Source organism: Lactuca sativa, chromosome 9 (assembly GCF_002870075.4).
Source record: "Lactuca sativa cultivar Salinas chromosome 9, Lsat_Salinas_v11, whole genome shotgun sequence".
NCBI classification, from domain to species: Eukaryota; Viridiplantae; Streptophyta; class Magnoliopsida; order Asterales; family Asteraceae; genus Lactuca; species Lactuca sativa.
In genome coordinates, this window is record NC_056631.2 from 35,621,335 (window position 1) to 35,640,044 (window position 18,710).

The following is an 18,710-nucleotide window of genomic DNA, read 5'->3' on the forward strand; positions in this document are numbered from 1 at the left end:
CCTTTTGTGTAAAGATCTAAAAACTTCATTTGTAAAGACGAAATAGCGAAATCATGTAGCTTTGAGCAACAATGGTAAATAATTGGTGCATCTTCTCTCCATTAGCTATTTTTTTGCTGCAAATCGAAGCCTATTGTTTGCTATTTCTTGGTATTTTGTTTCAACCGAAAGAGGGAAAAGGTAAATATAATATACATTTTTATGTATTCTAACCTCATGTATCATTTTCAACGTAGATTTATTGTTTACTAAATATTTTGATTTTATTGGCAATATTATTGCTATTATTTGACAGGTTCATGGCCAATACTCAGTAGACGGCGCAAGTATGTTATAAATGCTACACTGTGTTTGAGGTATTGAATTTTTTTATAATTTTTTTAATGGCATTGGTGATATGATTTTGTATATTGATCTTCTTCGGTCTGATTAAACGGAAGGGTTAGGAATTTTCGATGCCTATTTTTCTTTTCATCGAATGGTTGATCTTAAGAATATTGATGACTTGCTGATTGGTTTAATAGACATGTTAGTAAAGTATTCAAATTTTTTAATAAACAAAGAAACATGGTGTTTAAATCATCTTAAAAACTTTCAATAATACAAAGTTGGGAAAAATCCACATTGGTGATATGAATTTGTATATTGATCTTCTGCGGTCTGATTAAATAGAAGGGTTAGGAATTTTCGATGCCTATTTTTCTTTTCATCGAATGGTTGATCTTAAGAATATTGATGACTTGCTGATTGCTTTAATAGACATGTTAGTAAAGTATTCAAATTTTTTAAGAAACAAAGAAACATGGTGTTTAAAGCAACTTAAAAACTTTCAACAATACAAAGTAGGGAAAAAGCCACTTTGTGTTTCGATTCCGAAATAAAAAGCTATAATCTCTTTAATTACTCTCCAAATGATGCATAATGTTTTTTTTTAATCTTACTTTTCATTCATGCCTAATTTGGTTTGTAGAATTTATATCGATTCTAAAAGGAGATTGTAAACATTTTATAAAATGGTGCTAAATCCTTTTCCCCACGTTCTTATTTTCCTTTGGTATATATTTGTTGTGTTTATAAGAACTTTGATTCAGTTACAATTTATGGTCTTTTTTTGTTGACTCATGCAGAGATGCTCTTGATGCTTTGGGGCTTGTACGTTATTGTTGCAGAAGAATGTTGACTCATGTTGATCTTATTGAGAAGCTTCTGAATTACAACAATTACAACAGTAACTTCACTCCCTATTTTTACATAAAAATTTCTTTTCAACATTACAAATGAAGTGATTATTATTATTATATTCAAAGCCATAGTTAATCCACTAAATTTAGGAACAATCATTGTTTCCTTTTTGCTCTTACACTAACAAAGGTGGCATTCTTTTGCAAGATTGGAGAAATCTGATACTAGCTGAGGCCTTGTGAAGTTCGTGAAGAATTTTTTGGATAATCCTAAATAGCTTCCCATGTATATGCTAAATTGTATTGATTAAACAAAATGGATTGATATTTGGGTTGTGTTGTCTACTGTGGGAATATTATTTTGGTTTAAAGGGTTTGTAAACTTGTTGTATATCCGTTCAACATAAGATTATTCCTATAGAGACAAGACTCTATAATCTTTGAGGCAAATCCACATCCACTACTATTTTGTATGCATATCACACATCAAACATGAAAATTAACACTTTTTAAACAAGGAATAAGATTAAACATAAAATCGAAGTACAAAGATGAAGATTTAAGGTTCTCATGACACTATTTATTTTTCATTCCTTCTGTAAAATTTTATACAGTGACTATATTTGACAACATAGACGAACTTTTGAAATTGTTTGTATAAGAAGATTTAAATATTTTTTTTAGCTACGTACTTTCTTGCATTATACTTTATGTCATCCTACTTTAACCCTAACATAAAACAAATCCGAAAATAGCAGCCTACTTTCCTGTAAAATTGAGAATACAACCTTTTTCAATTTAATGATCATTTTACCCCTACATTGACCATGTACTGTACTTGATAAATTTTAGTGAATAAATTGTTTTTTATTTCCAACAGGGACCTTTCCTATAAAATTGTTTATTGCATTTTTGTTTTGTTAATCTTGTATGATGTCTTTTTGAGAGATTCTTTTGTTGATCCATGAAGAGGAATCTGACGAGTTGTAAAGTAGTTTTCAGGAAATTGAAACAAGGGGTTGTTTTTGTCGAATTTTGTAAGTTAAGGGCCTATTTATTAAATTTATTTTATAAGTTAGAATGGTTGTTATGACTATTCTTCTGCATTTCAAACAGATGCTATTTTTGGCTTTTTTTTTAAATAAGTTAAGGGGCTGTTTTGACATATATTTTTCTAACTTATGGGGCTATTGTCAATCGGAAAAATAACTACACTAATAGAACACATTTTTTAGAGCATGTTTTATTTATTTATTTATTTTTATTTTGGTTCTCGGTTATTATAAGCTACCATTATATTGGTTATCAATAGAAATGTCTTGATCATGGTTTTGAACACCATGTTTCAGGTGAGGGAAATGTCATTGTTTTTTTATCTGTCCAAACAAAAAAAAACATATTGTAACTCCAATTTTACCCTTCTTCCTTAGAAAACTGTATAAAATTAGCATTCCCATAATTGATATTTTACAAATGACCATTTTGTCCTTGGACTAAATTGTTAAAAGAAAAATACTATAAGGATCAAATTTCTAAATTTTTTCATTTTTTTTTGTTTTAAAACATATTATATGATATCATTATTGATCCTCAAGTTATCTTGTTATTTCATGCATATCCTTTTGATCATATGTGAGTTGAAGTCTTCTGATACTGCTTATGTTCATTGAACCTTTATATATTTTAACTAACAAAATTTACTTATTACAAGCTTACATTGGGTCGACAACATGTAGTGTTGGAGCTATAGATGCAAAAAAGTGTTGCAATGATGAAATTATGTATGAAAGAAAAGGGTACCTTTTCCCTCCAATTCGTTGTTTTATAAGGGTTAAACCAAAAAATAGCAACATACTTTAATCTGTTTGATTTTTTGTAAAATTTGAGTTTGTTTGTTCGATCTTCCTTAAGAACTATTGTTTACATAAAGCTTCCAAATAATCAAATAGGTTTGGACCGAATGTTACTTTTATGTTTTACTCGTGTCATAGATAATTTAAAATAACAACTTACTTTCAATGATTTATCACATAATCAATTTTTAATTCTTTTTTAAATTAATACCCGTAGGTTCCATGGGTTTTAACCTAGTGTATATATATATATATATATATATATATATATATATATATATATATATATATATATATATATATATATATTATAATTCCTTAGTTGTTTTTTAGTCTTTTGGTACAAGTTAACAAGTTGAAGCAGGCAAGCGGGTTTTGTAAGGTTTAGGTCTATTTGATTCATAATAGTGGTTACTAGGTTATAATCTATGGGAATCCCGGTTACAAAATTAATTAATTTTTTACAGTAAAAAAAATCATAATCATTAACCAAAAATTTAAATATATTATTAGTTAAGAGATTTATATTTTCTTATTTATGTAAATTTATAAACCTATAATTTAAATAAATATGAGAAATTATTTTTCAAGATATATAAAACAAATTTTATTTCGAACTAATGAAAAAATAATGATATTATATAATGAAATATTAAATTAATTAAAAAAAACAACCACAATAAGTGAAGAAAATGAAAAATAGTATATGAGAAATTAGAAAATTAAGTCGCTGAAATAAAAATATATCAAAAAATAAGAAATTACAAATAAAAATTAACAATAAAGTTTGATTACAAATAATAATCAAATATGTTAGAAGAAATAAACTTCTACAAACTATTTACAATTTTCTAAAATCTTCTTTACACAACCTTAGAAGTAAAATGAAATCATAAATATGTAGTCAATATAAGACATAAATAAAAATACTGGTTAACAAATAAATAAAATTAAGTATTAACATCTATATCTACAATCTACAATATATGATAATTGAGAAATGTAAAATGAAATTATAAATTGGTAGTTAATATATAATGGTAATATAAATAACCAGAAAATCAGGATGGAGTCTTGGACATGTAAATAGGAAAGTAGGATGGAGTCCTCATAAGGTAAGATCATAAACAATGGACAACTACCTGAAAGACATCCTACTTTCTGTTTAGTATCGAATAACTATAATAATTTTGATAAGTAAAATAGAAAAAAGTAAAATCCTATTTCTATAATACCATCGTGCAAGAAGTAAAAGGTCACAAAAGGCATTTGACTTTCTGTTTAGTACGTACATCGAAAATTTAATCACATAAAGTTGTGGAAAAACATAGTAACGACCTGTATACTTTGCATATTATGTACATTTTGATGAATGTCCAAAAAAGGTATAGTTATATTAATTCTGTTAATTCAAAGTATGTGTACAAAGTTGAAACTGTGCTAACAACTACGCAGCATAAATTATCTTATGTTCTCGAATAAATTTGACTGCTATGTGTTGCTACTTTTTCAGAACATGTTTTCATCAATTTGGTTTAAACTAAAAAATGGTTATTTGTTTATAAATAAATAGTGGATTAACAATTTTTAAAGATTAAAGAAGAAGAAAAGAATACGCTAAGACATATACTTGTGTTTATGAATCACTTGCAGAAGTTATCGTCGATTGAAAAGAATACAACTTGAGATGAAGAGTGACAAAGAAAGTTCTGATGGTTTATATTATCATAGAATAAAAACCTCCTTATTTAACGTGATAAAAAAATGGAATGAAAATTAAAATCTCCTTATATACGTGATATAGTTACATAGAAAATAGGAGCAATGTTTTAAAAAATGAAGACGATCATATATTTATGTTGTAAATATGTTTAATTTTTTAAATTTGATATTATATGTGAATTAATTATATGCCTAACATGCAGGGATTGTATAAATCGTAAGTCGTAAGTTAAATAATAAAATACAGCCGGATATAATTATGGTATGAACGAAAGAAATAATGGTAATTCAATACTTTATTAAATTAAAGGATTTCAGATTGTATTATTGTATTAAATATACTAACACATGACAAACTCTTGGAAAAACTCAAATATATTAACACGCGACAAACATTAAATACAAAACTTTAAGAGAATGACATGTGTACAACAAAAACTATTCTTTTATTAATATATCTAGTTGTGAGACCCGTATGTTATACGGGTTTGGTAAAACAAATATATATATATATATATATATATATATATATATATATATATATATATATATATATATATATATATATATATATATATAGATTTAAACAAAAACTTATTTAAATTTAAAATTTTAGATTTGAAATTTAAAACTTAAAATTTGAATTTAAAAGGAAACATATTAAATACAATATATATTAGTATTAATATTATAATTTATTGACTATTTTAATTAAGACAATTATTAATTGATGTGTAAATTTGATTTGTTAATTAAGAAAAGATAAAAAATTAGAAAATGACAAATGGAAAAAAAATTATTAAAAAATACGAAAAAATGACATGTGTCCAAATGAATGTAAGAGTGACAAGTGGCAAAAACAACTTTCAATTATTAGAGAGGAATATATATATATATATATATATATATATATATATATATATATATATATATATATATATATATATATATATATATATATATAGATTTAAACAAAAACTTATTTAAATTTAAAATTTTAGATTTGAAATTTAAAACTTAAAATTTGAATTTAAAAGGAAACATATTAAATACAATATATATTAGTATTAATATTATAATTTATTGACTATTTTAATTAAGACAATTATTAATTGATGTGTAAATTTGATTTGTTAATTAAGGAAAGATAAAAAATTAGAAAATGACAAATGGAAAAAAAATTATTAAAAAATACGAAAAAATGACATGTGTCCAAATGAATGTAAGAGTGACTAGTGGCAAAAACAACTTTCAATTATTAGAGAGGATTAATATAAGAAGATATATTTTATCTAGATGCGAAACAATAGTTTATTTCTCTATAGGTTCTTGGACTTGGTTAGACTAAAAGGTATTTTGGTATTTTTGCCGGCCCCCTATCTCTTTTTTTAACTGTGGTATTTTGCTGCCGGTGTTCTTCCACCGGTGGTAAATTGCAATTTTGTTTCCATTGTGTGTTTTGATTGGTCATTTATAAACTTAAGATTTTTTTTTCATTTTCATAGGTGAAAAAATTACCATGCCATTATCATAGGAAAAAATTATTAAAAAAATACAATACAAATGCCAAAAATTATTAAAAAATACAAATGCTTATATGATGTTTATGTGGCACACATCCTTTACCCTTTATAAGAACTAGTTGTGTTACCCCACTTCGCGGGGTCGGATATGTAACCAAAACATAATTTACTGTTGTAGATATGTTAAACGTATGAAACATTAAGCATTACATTAAACATTAATTTACATTACATTCGGATTAAACACTAATTTATCGTGGAAGATATGTTTAGCAACATATGAAAATTCAACGTTATGTAGTCGATATTACAAAAGTAGGGATATTAGCAGCGTTAATGGAAGCGTCTGTAGATTTTATATGTGGGGAGGATGTTTCAGGATTTTGGAATACGCTTCTATGACGATGTTGAAAGTTTCATGCATGGCTTCGAAGGAGTCCATCATCATAACGGTTTCTTTATCGATATCTTTAATGAGTTCGGTGGTGATGACGTAGTGAGCATATTGTAGAAACGATGGTGATTCTTTCAGAAGGTTTTGTCTCATGGTAGAGATGGTGGCGTAGGTTGTTTGTACCATAGCGATGCTGTTCTTCATGGTGTTTACCTGTTCTATTAATTGTGTGATAATGTTTTCCATCTTTTGTTTGTTGGTAACTTAAGGAAAGCGATCATTTATATAGAAAATGTATGGGTATGAGATAGTCTTTTTTTTTTTTTTTTTTTTTTTTTTTTTTTTTTTTATAGATTTATGGAATCTTAGATAGGTGTATGATGGCCTATCTATTTGGGTAGATCGTGGAGTGTTTAGTTTATCTGTCAGTTTTTTTTGGTGCATGGCCTTAAAAGAAGCATTATATATTTTGTTTATTCGATATGTCGGTAATATATGGATGTGTGTGGATATCTGTGTTAACAATTAGAATAATATATAGTAAACAGACTGGTCAACCACGCCATATATTTCTTAAACATGTTTACATTTTTGCAAATAAAAGGATGATGATAATCAAAAGACCTGACGTTGTGCAAAAGAGCAAAAGAGGTGGTTGTTTTGGCGTCGTCCGTTAGTCCATGTATGACTGATCATCTTCTGGAATCTTTTTCATCTCCATTTTCAGCTTCTCAATGATTGACTCAGTCTCTCTCTTCAAGCTGTAGATGATTTGGATTGCTTTTGTTCCGTCGTATATGCTGGTGGTGAGAACGGCTTCGGTCTGAAGATAGTTCGCGTACCTGGGACGACAGTTCATTTTCTCCATTATTTCTTTCCTCAACTGTTCGTGGAAGAAGTAGTCATTCTCCATGTTTGCTAATGTTGTTTTTTCTTCTTCCGCTTGATGGATGAGGAGTGAATGATCTTTTTCATTTCTGCAGGTTTCATATTTTCAACCTCACTTGATTTCTTTGTACTGATAGTATGAGTAGATGGGATATGGAATGGTGATGGGGTTAGTAGATTTATAGATGATGTATTAATGGTCATGACGATTCGGTTGTTGGTCTTAAATGACTCATGATTTCGGAAGTGATGTAAAGACGGCTAGAGTTATGGAAAGTGTGTATGTGTATTGATGACAGTGAAGTGGTAGATAGAAATAGTGTGTTGTCCTTAGTTTTAATATTTGATTTTAAAGATATTGTGTTACAGTAAGACCATCCGTTATACCCACCACATACCACATATGTGGTGGGTGCCACATCAGCACCACATTCCATTACCACTAACATGAGATACTTACCACTAACACACCACTCCACATCATTATTTTTATTTTTTTTTAATTCAAAAATACAATAAAATTACTTTTTTTTTTAATTCAAAAATACAATAAAATTACTTTTTTTAATTCAAAAATACAATAAAATTACTTTTTTTTAATCCAAAAATTAAAATAAAATTACATTTTTTATAAGTAAAAAGCATTCATTTTTTTAAAACTATTTTTTCATTAATTATAAAAATAAAATAACAATTTTAAACTACATTACTTAGTTAATCTAGAAAACAAACATTACATTAATAAGAAAACGAACAAACATACATATAAAAATCGTAATCGTCGTTCATGCTATGTTGGTACAAATGTTCCGCGACATCTTCTCGAAGATTGAAACACGTTTCACTGTTATGCATTTCGACAACTCGCTCCAAAAAAGCATTCGTTCTGGGTACGAACTCCTCAATTGGAACGACAACGTCGTTCGGATCATACGTGCAAATCGCTCGACCTTCATCTTCAATAATCATATTATGCATTATAATACATGCTAGGACCATTCGCTTAATTCTTTCTTTATCCCAAAGTCGTGTAGCATATTTCACTACATGCCATGTTTGCTTAAGGACTCCAAATGCCCTCTCGATATCCTTTCTCGCTGATTCCTGTTTTTTTGTAAAAAATTTTGTTTTTCACTTCGAGGAACTGAGTATGCCTTCATCAATGTAGAATAATCCGGGTATATCCCATCACCAAGGTAGTAACCATATTTGTACGCGTGCCCGTTTACCGTGAACGTCATATCAGGTGCTTTGCCGGTCCAAATATCGTTGAAAAGTGGAGACTGACCAAGAACATTAAGGTCGTTGTTAGACCCCGCTACTCCAAAAAAGGCATGCCATATCCACAAATCTTGAGATGCAACAGCTTCTAGGATGATAGTTGGTTCACCTATATCTCCTCGAGTGAACTGACCACGCCATGCAGTTGGACATTTTTCCCAAGCCACATGCGTACAATCTAGACTGCCAAGCATACCGAGAAATCCATGCCTCTCTTCATGAGCCGAATATAATCTCTCAATATCACGTTGAGTAGGTTTACGCAAATATTCTTCGTGAAAAACCTCATAAACACATGCAGAAAACCAATCTACACATTCAACCGCGGTCCTCTCGGATACTTTCAAGTATTCGTCAGATGCATCAAATGCTATACCGTATCCCAAATACCTAAGAGCAGCCGCACATTTTTGTATACTACTAAAACCCATTCTTCCTCTAGCGTCGGGTTTTTGTTTGAAAAAATCATAACGAGATTCTAAAGCATTACTAATACGTAAAAATATAGCCTTATTCAGACGAAAACGACGTTCGAACGAGTCGTCATTATAAAGACAATTATCGGCAAAGTAATCACGTACCAATAAGTCGTGTGCGGCTTGGCGATCACGATTGACGACCGTCCTTGTACGCGCTGCATTCGAACTTTTTTCGGCGTGAACGTGTTGCACAACATTGAAGAATGTCTCGACGAATTCTACGTCGTCATCCGAGTCAAAACTTTTTAAAAATTCCATATTTATCGAGGGATCCATGGGTGTAATTGAGTGTAGAATGTGTATGTATGTGTATGTGTTTTGGTATTAGAAGTGTTTTTATAATTGAGTTTGAAAAAAAAAAAGAAACGGCCAAAATAGCCGTTCAACGGCTCCAAAAACCAAACACCAATAGAAATCTTCGTTTGAATCCATTGTCCCGACCACAACTTGCAACGACCACGGGAGCCACCGGGACGGTGTGCACGTCCGTGGTTCGTGGCCAACTGGACCACGGTCCGCTTCGTGCTACGTATACCGATTAGCCTAATTCATGATTTTGGAAGTGATGTAAAGGCGGCTAGAGTTATGGAAAATGTGTATGTGTATTGATGACGGGAAGTGGTTGATAAATTTTAAAGATATTGTGTTAGACTATAGATCGTTGTGTGACTAACAAAGAACTGCACGTTATTAGATTTTAGTTACATTTGCGTGATGGCCTTTTATAAAATTTGGGTTGGTGGTTGATTTATATAAGCCCAACTTTTGTATTCACTATTATGTATAATGAGATTTATATTATATGGGCCGTAATTTGGAGGCCAAAAAAATTTGTTCTATCTAAATGTTGAACTGGAGAAGTAAATTTTTTTAAAATATTCAGATTTGAATGTTTATAGTTTTAGGATATGGGTTTTATCAGAAAGTGGGTTTTTTTTTGGTTTTTTATAAAATTGTCGTACAGAATGTGGGCGTTTAATTGTTGTTTATGATAAAATTTTTGAATACAATTGTGTTATTCGATATTATTTTTATTTGTATAAAAACTATAGATTGTTGGAGTCATAGATACTTCGAAAGATTTTAGTTACATTTGTGTGATGGCCTTTTATAAAATTTGGGTTGGTGGTTGATTTATATAAGCCCAACTTTTGTATTTACTATTATGTATAATGGGATTTATATCATATGTGCCGTAATTTGTAGGCCAAAAAAAATTATTCTATATAAATATTGTACTGGAGAAGTAAATATTTTTTGGTTAATTTTTTATATGTGTGTTTAAAATATTCAGATTTGAATGTTTATAGTTTTAGGATATGGGTTTTATCAGAAAGTGGGTTTTTTTTTTGGTTTTTTATAAAATTGTCGTACACAATGTGGGCGTTTAATTTTTGTTTATGATAAATTTTTTGAATACGATTGTGTTATTCGATATTATTTTTATTTGTATAAAAACTATAGACTGTTGCAGTCATAGATACTTCGAATGTAAAAACGGTTATATAGCGTTAGTGTTTTAAATTTGATATGGGAACATGATTTTTTCGGTTTATATATCGGTAAAGATAATTGTTTTTCACAGGTGCGTTGTCCTTTTTTATTGTATTTAAAACTGTACATACTTGTGTTCATAAATGGTTCAAAAATACGAAAAGCTGTACATAGCCTAGAAAAACAACAAAAGGAAGCAAACATGAGTGAAAGAGCCTGAATTTGGTGCTTCATCTCTTTCGGGTGCGTTTTGCATCTCCGGATGGAGGTGTGTCATCTGTAATGGATTAAAGAAGCGATGTTGTAAAAATGGATCTGGTTTTACAGATGTGTATATTAACATAGGAAACATACCATTTGTAGTAAATGACAGATTCCGTGCAGCATGTGTTGTTGATATCGGTGTGTCCGGTGGGGTATGTAGTGATGCGGATCTTGTTGGTGGAATCCCGGAAGGGGTTGCTGGAATCGTTGTCTGGGGGACGGTTTTTGATGGTTGAAGATCGATTATTATGAAACGTAAATTTTCTGAAGTGGATGTTCTGAGCATCTGGATGGACATATTTTTAATTTCTCCTTTTTGTTTGGTGACAGCTGTTGGTAATACTTTTCTATTGATGGAATTGATTTCGGGGAGAGAGGTTTCGGGATTAGCACTTAGTATTTTCCGAGATGAGGTGTCAGATACGATGGCTTGTAAAGTGTCAGTTGTGTCCGTTATCATCACACTAAATCTATGACTGCATATGGAAGTTGACCGTTGGGATGTTTGCTCAGATATGTATGTTTTGTATCAGTGGAGAACGGTACTTACGTTAGTGATGGTTTCTCAATAGCTCTGTGTGCACTGCAAAACCAATGTGCACCTCTTTTAAATATTGGATCTCTGCATGTCGGACATGTTATTTGACACCAACTGTCTTGGAATACAAACTCTGTGATGGATGCTTTCACCATAAATGTTTTGTCCTATCGATATACAATTATAAGTCGATATATTATAATATGTATGTAAAAAATGTGGGTTATGTAGGAGATCGTTTCGACTGGAGAAACATGATGCCAGGGGAAGTATCGTTAAAGTGGACTCATGAAGTCCCTTTGAAGGTCAACTGTTTCATATGGAGGGCAAAGCTTGATCGACTCCCAACAGCACGTGCATTAACTAGAAGGGGAATCCAACTCATGTCCGCCTTATGTCCCTATTGTGAGTTGGAAGAGGAGGATACGGCACATGCACTATTCCGGTGTCCACTGGCATCAAAGGTATGGGAATATGTAGGTCATTGGTGCAACATTCCTCATCTCCAATTTCAGAACGCCGAGGAAATGGTGAAATATGTAACACAATGGGGTACTTGTTCAAAGCAAAGAAAAACTCTAACTAGCATATGCTATGGGACTGTATCTGGAAAGCTAGGTGTGATTGGATCTTTAAAAAACAAAGAACATCGCCACCCAGACTAGCAGATTCGGTGAAATCCATTGTATTTACATGGATTAAGCATAGGAGAGACCGATGCAACATTAGTTGGATAGATTGGTGTGTTAGTCCTTTTACCATTATGTAATTTTTTCTCTCCTTTCATGTATCTGTACTCTCCCTCCTAGCACCTTGCTGGAGTGTTGTTTGCTTTCTTTTATAAAATTATTTGTGGGTTCCAAAAAAAAAATATAGGAGATCGTTTACCAGTAGTTCCGACCGCATTTTCAATTTGATGTCTTTCAGGGTTGTTGGTATTCCCGAAGGCGCTGATTGTGGACACATTGGACCGCTAAAACTGATATGACATTGAAATAATTATAAGTATTAATTTTGGGTAAAGCGATTTTAAGAGATATATATATATATATATATATATATATATATATATATATATATATATATATATATATATATATATATATAGCATGTGGAGTTTACAGGTTTATAAGAGATGTAGTTTCTGGGATTTGTGGATTCACATATATATGGGTCGCATGTGATGATCCATGACGTAGCATTCCTGTAAGGACGGGTGTATATATAGGGGTTAATGATTATCACATTATGTATATTTTTCTGTTTAGTAAATGTATCTTACCGGCCGAAACGGAGGGTTTAAGATTTGTCACAGCTACCACTGTGATAGTGGGGAGTGGAATAGGTAGGCTGCGATCAAATTTTGTTGGAACAGTAATACATTCTTTCCATAGGTTGATTGCGATTTCATTACCGCTGTAATTTTTTTTACATAATGTTGTTAGTATAAAAATAAAAAAACATGTTCTAAACGAATGTTGAATATTGTAAGTAATACCTGTCATCCATAAGAATAAGAAGGATAAAAGACTGGCCATCTTGTTTCGTACAATCTCTGATCTTCGATAGCACCCCAATGAAGTCTAAATTTGTAATTTTGTAAATACTTGATTGAAGCGATCACAAAGAATTCCAATCGGATTATGTTGTTACCTGGAAAATACGGTGGATTTTCTCCAAGATCTATCAACTGTGGTTTGGAAACAAACCGAAACCAAGTTGTTGGTATGGTCACTGTATCTGGAAGTGGACTGATAGTGGAGCTGAGACCAACATCGATATAGAAAGTATTTTCTAGCACTTTTTGATGTCTATCCAATTCAGGACAATTGTAGTCGGATATAGTGTAACAATTAGAAACATTCAATTTCGATTCTATGTAAGCCTGATTGGTTCGTTGTCCAAGGATTTGTATAGCATCGCCCTGTAACATATATATATATATATATATATATATATATATATATATATATATATATATATATATATATATATATATATATATCCTTTAAAATGGTATGTGTTATATGTACATGGGAAATGGATGCTGTCTTAATAAGCTTACAAATCTGTCAACGGCCAGGTACCATGTTTCATACCGACGAACATCATGTTTCCATTTGCGAAGGATTCTAACTTGTATAGGGGCTCCAACGCCTTCGCATTTTAGGTCAGATATGGTAACCATGGTCTGTACTTCGTTTCTGATAAGACTAAAAGCATGTAAATAACTATTGACTGTAACTAAATGTTATAGTGGGAAAAAAAGTATGAAATTCGGTAATATAAGAAAAAGAATATATATGTGATATGTATAAATATTCATTAACGGTTTCAAGTACAAGTATGGTAATATAGATAGTATGAGTATGTCTACGAAATGGGTATATGGTAATGATATGATGGACCTCTTTTGGAGTGACCTTGCGTAATAGATCTTTATATACGACATTCTTTGTTTGATCGCGTCTGTCGTTTTCGTTTGTTTCTATGAGAATCTTTAACGAAGTAGGGAAGTAGGGGAAGTAGCCCTGGACAATGCTACATATAACTTTCCGTGTGAAAAAACTGGCTGTGAGAGATAAATTCCAATTTTTTTAAGTGACTGTCCTTGACTTTTATTGATGGTCATAGCATAGCATAATTTAATTGGAAACTGTTTTCTTGAAAAGGTAATGGGTAGATCTGATGGCCTATGTATGAATTTTATGCGAGGAATGTAAACCCTCCGTCCAATGCATGTTCCCGTTATTATGGTAGCTTCAATAACGGTTGGTAAGAGCTATGATACAATAAGACGGGTGCCATTACATAAACCTTCTCGTTGATTGATCTTTCTCAGTAGCATTATGGGCGTGTTTATTTTCAACTCAAGTGTATGAGGTGGTATCCCTGTAAATGATAAGTTATTTAGGTATTCTACAGGATAGAGTCCTTCTAGATCCGATGTATGTTTTCCGTTTGGTTGCATACTATCCGTGCTGCTATATATCTTACCATTTGTCCCAATTTTTTTTTAAAACAATACTATTTATCATATCAGCCATTTCATTTGTTGGACACACGATTGCCCGAACTGACAGATCTGTCGCAGTGGGATTGTTGAGCATAGCTGTTTCATATACAAAGTGTATGAGATTTTCGAGAGAATTGGAACCCGGTGGTATCAGTAATGAGGATGGAATTTGTATCCATGAGGTATCGTGTGGATCCTCTATATCAGGCTGCCCAACCAATCCATCACCAATTTGAAGCAGCCATTCAGCAAAGCTTCTCATTGAGGGTCTATCTATGTCATTATCCATATTTGAAACTAACCTCATGTTCTGTGTCAGCATGTGAATTTCGAAAAGACTCCATAAATGCGAATTTGGCAGTGTAAACTCAACAATCTGAGAACGTGTGGCCTTTGGCAAGACGGGAAGCGTTTGTCGAAAGTCGCCACCAAGAAGAACAGAAATCCCACCGAAAGCGTGTTCGTTACAGTCTAGTACATCCCGTAAAGATCTATCGAGATATTCGAAACATCTTCTATCACTCATTGGTCCCATATGATTAATGATGTGTGCTGCATAAGATCAGCCAATAACGTTCTCTTTTTTATATCACATGATTTTTTTGTCGTTAGCTCAATCGGTATCTTAAATCGTGAGTGTGCGGTAGTCCCGGAAGGCAAAAGCAAAGATGCGATCCCGGATGCAGCAACCGCCAGCACTACCTTTCCTACCGATCTAAAATACGAAAGAATGGTAGTCCACAGAAAGGTCTTTCCGGTCCCCCCATGACCATAGACGAACATCAAAATCTGTTTTTTCGCCTCGATAGATGTAACAACATTCTGATAGATTGAAATCTGTTCTGTATTTAGCTGTGAAAGAAGCTGAGAATGTTGAGTAGATAACAGGTTCTTATTGTAGCTGAGTTCCTCAAGAAGCAAACGGTTCTGCAAAAGGGAAAGGCCACGTGAAGATGGCATTGGCAAATCAAAATCAGCGAGTGATCTTGAAGGTATGGAGGAACGAAGGATATGTTCCAATTCGTGAAGCAACTGTTGTCGAATAACATCATCTGTGATACAGAAAATATTGTCCGACAATGTTGCTTTTATGTTATACAAATAATCATCTGACATTTTTCCACATGCTTCCTCCCACAAACGTCTTGGTTCACTGACTTCACAGAAGAGTAATAAATGACAGAAAAGAGAACGAAGCTATGATGATGTTGCCCAAACGGACGCCTCATTGAATGCAGTCATCCACTCAATGTCGTCCCCTATTATTCCTAATGCATTACAGGCAGCTCTGAAAGTTGGATACAGACAGCCAGAAACGGTACGTAGGTCTTCAAAAGACATGCAAGCTTTTTGATGACACAATAACATTCGTAGGTAGAACAATTCGCCAGACGATGGATGAACAAACACAAGACGGCCCACCATTTTTGATGAATCATCCGCCCTAGGATCCCACGTTTTAGAAGGAACATCCCATTTGTACCGTTTTGGATAATCAATATATGTGAGATGATGACCCGTGTTGTCTCTTACATTGCTATCAAACCATGCAAGAAGGGTTGTCCTTGTACCAGAAGGATTACGAAGAACTTCTTGTATCGAACTATTCTCTTTAAACACAATCTGTTGCATATTCTCCTCATGAACCGTTAGAATCTGGACCGGTGGATGTCGATGGTGAATATGAAAATCTAGTATTCGCCATGCTGCCTCATGAGGACATATATATCTGCCATCCAAAAAATTTTGGATCTCATTAGCAGGTAATTCTTTATTCATCCGATCAGTCATTCCAATATCGTCCGTTTCTTCGTTTTTCTGAATGACATACCTGATACGATCCACCCCTTTTGAAATATACTTGAACAAATATTTGATCATCATATTCCATCCACAATATTCGACATTTATGTGAGCTTCAAACCGAGAACAAAGTCTTTTATTATAGGGGACAACATATCCATTATCTATAACCACCCCTCGTGGTGTTATGTGTTGGACTGATGATCCGCGTTTGTAACGGACATAACCATTTGCATCGAAAACGGTACACGCGAGAAAAGGCTTTGGGAAATGCTTACTACATTTACCATCCTTCATACATGGAGCCTTTTCATTTAGTAAACCACATGGACCATGAATCATGGACGTTGTTATAACCGCCAAAAGGCGAGGCTCCGTCAAAGGGTCCGGCAGTTCGGCCGTTATATACGCATCCACCTCTTCCGGCGTCTTGATCCTATATGCATTCTTTACCCAAATCAAAGTGTGACAATGGGGCAAACCTCTTTTCTGGAATTCTACTGTATACAAATCTACAAAAAGAAGAAAATACATTATTTGGTAAACATAAAAGAAAATGGAATAGATAATAAACATGTTGAATGGAAAATAGATAAACATGCAACAGATAGTAAAGAATAGTGACTACAAAAAAAAAAACAAAAGCAAAAAAAAAACAGAAAATATGTATAACCAAAAAAATAAAGAACTGGAAGCTGAGTATAATTTTTTTTTTGCAAATGTTGATATGGTAAAATGGAGAAAAAGCAATTAGGTCTTTTTTGGTTTAAAGAAAGCAGGCTTTTTTAAAAGGCTCCCAGCTGTGGAGCATAATGATATTAGAGTGATACAGTAAAATGGATAAAGGGCAATCTCATCATTTTTTGTTTGATGAAGAACATATTGTACTGTAATGTTAAAACTACTAACTCCTTTGAAAATATGTATAACCAAAAAAATAAAGAACTGGAAACCGAGTTTTTTTTTTTTTTTTTTTCAAATGTTGGTATGGTAAAATGGGGAAAAAGCAATTAGATATTTTTTTATTTAAAGCAAGCAGGGTTATTTAAAAGGCTCCCAGCTGTGGAGCGTAATGACGTTAGATTGGTACAGTAAAATGGATAAAGGGCAATTTCGTCATTTTCTGTTTAAATAAGGCGAGCCTTTTTAAAGAGCCATCAATCGTAGAAGGTAATGATATTTCATGAAGGACATATTGTACTGTAATGGTAAAACTGTCACCTGCTTTCCGTTGTAATAAAAATGTGATAATGGAAGTATATGATTTCATCAAAAATCAATAATAACCAATACATTTTCATATTATCTTCAAAAAGACAATTGACAATAAACAGAAACATACATCATTTTTTTTATTAACGTAATGTAGATTACCCAATAAGTAAAAACGAAAAAACAATTACATATTTTTTTGTTTAAAATAGGCAGGTTTTTTTAAAAAGATCCCAGTTGTGAAACGTACTGATGTTAGAGTGGTAGAGTAAAATGGATAAAGGGCAATTTCGTCATTTTTTGTTTAAATAAGACGAAGTTTTTTAAAGAAGTCTCAACTATAGATGCTAATGATATTCCATGAAGGACATATTGTACTATGATGTTAAAACTACCACCTGCTTTCTGTTGGAATAAAAAAGTCATGAACAACCAATTTATTTTCATATTATCTTCAAAAAGACAATTGACAATAAACAGAAACATACATCATTTATTTTATTGAAACAATAAACAATAAAATGTAATGTAGATTACCCAATAAGTAAAAACAAACATACATGCATCAATTTCTCCAAAGGTCTTGTCCTCCTTTAAAAATTGTATGAATGACTGAATCTTTATCTTAAAAACCCTTGCAATAATATCTGCCCTACTATGTGGACCCGTCTGACCAAAGGCATCCATATAACGCGTAATCTCTGGCCATTTGACATTACATGTAAACGTAATGAAATATTGTGGATTGCCATATACCCTACAAATAGCCAAAGCATCTTGATAGTGACTATACATATAGCGAGGACCACCCGTAAAAGATGCCGGTAAGAAAATACGTTTCCCGACGGACCGAGACAGTCTATCACCCTTTGAAAGAGCATCGTATAAACCACTAACATATTCTGAACGAAGGGAATCCTGATGTGCCGCAATATATTCTAACCGTCCCTCTTCAATAGTCAATACATGTATATGCATCTACCAAATACTGTTGAAAGAGTCTAGATGAATTCAAAATGGTCGACCATATGTGCCGTCGACAATGGATATGATAAGCATAAT

The 18,710-nt window shown here is 32.1% G+C and overlaps 4 protein-coding genes across 4 annotated transcripts; all 4 read right to left on the reverse strand.

Annotated features, from left to right (window-relative positions):
• Nucleotides 1-7,346: 7,346 nt before the first annotated feature.
• On the reverse strand, nucleotides 7,347-9,579 carry LOC111879460 (uncharacterized). The gene is made up of 3 exons (XM_052767657.1): nucleotides 8,716-9,579; nucleotides 8,496-8,665; nucleotides 7,347-7,650 (listed from the first exon to the last, which is right to left on the reverse strand). Exons 1-3 carry the CDS (start codon nucleotides 9,577-9,579, stop codon nucleotides 7,347-7,349), a joined length of 1,338 nt encoding a protein of 445 aa, XP_052623617.1.
• Nucleotides 9,580-10,951: 1,372 nt separating this feature from the next.
• LOC128128609 (uncharacterized) lies at nucleotides 10,952-12,590 on the reverse strand. The gene is made up of 2 exons (XM_052767497.1): nucleotides 11,630-12,590; nucleotides 10,952-11,555 (listed from the first exon to the last, which is right to left on the reverse strand). The coding sequence occupies exons 1-2, from the start codon at nucleotides 11,770-11,772 to the stop codon at nucleotides 10,991-10,993; spliced, it is 708 nt and encodes a 235-aa protein (XP_052623457.1). The 5' UTR covers nucleotides 11,773-12,590; the 3' UTR covers nucleotides 10,952-10,990.
• A 268-nt stretch (nucleotides 12,591-12,858) lies between these two features.
• On the reverse strand, nucleotides 12,859-13,550 carry LOC128128906 (uncharacterized). Its single transcript, XM_052767658.1, has 3 exons — nucleotides 13,271-13,550; nucleotides 13,116-13,200; nucleotides 12,859-13,033 (listed from the first exon to the last, which is right to left on the reverse strand). Exons 1-3 carry the CDS (start codon nucleotides 13,548-13,550, stop codon nucleotides 12,859-12,861), a joined length of 540 nt encoding a protein of 179 aa, XP_052623618.1.
• Nucleotides 13,551-14,610: 1,060 nt separating this feature from the next.
• LOC111879459 (uncharacterized) lies at nucleotides 14,611-15,159 on the reverse strand. Its single transcript, XM_023875932.2, has one exon. It carries the CDS (start codon nucleotides 15,157-15,159, stop codon nucleotides 14,611-14,613), a length of 549 nt encoding a protein of 182 aa, XP_023731700.2.
• Nucleotides 15,160-18,710: the final 3,551 nt, after the last annotated feature.

Excerpts from the sequence above, each read along its gene's own strand:
- LOC128128906 (XM_052767658.1), bottom strand. The coding sequence starts at position 13,550 with ATGTTACAGGGCGATGCTATACAAATCCTTGGACAACGAACCAATCAG. Across the intron at positions 13,201-13,270 it reads AAATCCACCGTATTTTCCAG|ACTTCATTGGGGTGCTATCG; the intron begins GTAACAACATAA and ends TTACAAATTTAG. Across the intron at positions 13,034-13,115 it reads CTTATTCTTATGGATGACAG|CGGTAATGAAATCGCAATCA; the intron begins GTATTACTTACA and ends AAAAAATTACAG.
- LOC128128609 (XM_052767497.1), bottom strand. The coding sequence starts at position 11,772 with ATGGTGAAAGCATCCATCACAGAGTTTGTATTCCAAGACAGTTGGTGT. Across the intron at positions 11,556-11,629 it reads ATTGAGAAACCATCACTAAC|TCATAGATTTAGTGTGATGA; the intron begins GTAAGTACCGTT and ends TTCCATATGCAG.
- LOC111879459 (XM_023875932.2), bottom strand. The coding sequence starts at position 15,159 with ATGAGTGATAGAAGATGTTTCGAATATCTCGATAGATCTTTACGGGAT.
- LOC111879460 (XM_052767657.1), bottom strand. The coding sequence starts at position 9,579 with ATGGAATTTTTAAAAAGTTTTGACTCGGATGACGACGTAGAATTCGTC. Across the intron at positions 8,666-8,715 it reads ATTATTCTACATTGATGAAG|GAATCAGCGAGAAAGGATAT; the intron begins GCATACTCAGTT and ends ACAAAAAAACAG. Across the intron at positions 7,651-8,495 it reads GAAGGTCGAGCGATTTGCAC|AAATGAAAAAGATCATTCAC; the intron begins GTATGATCCGAA and ends TGAAACCTGCAG.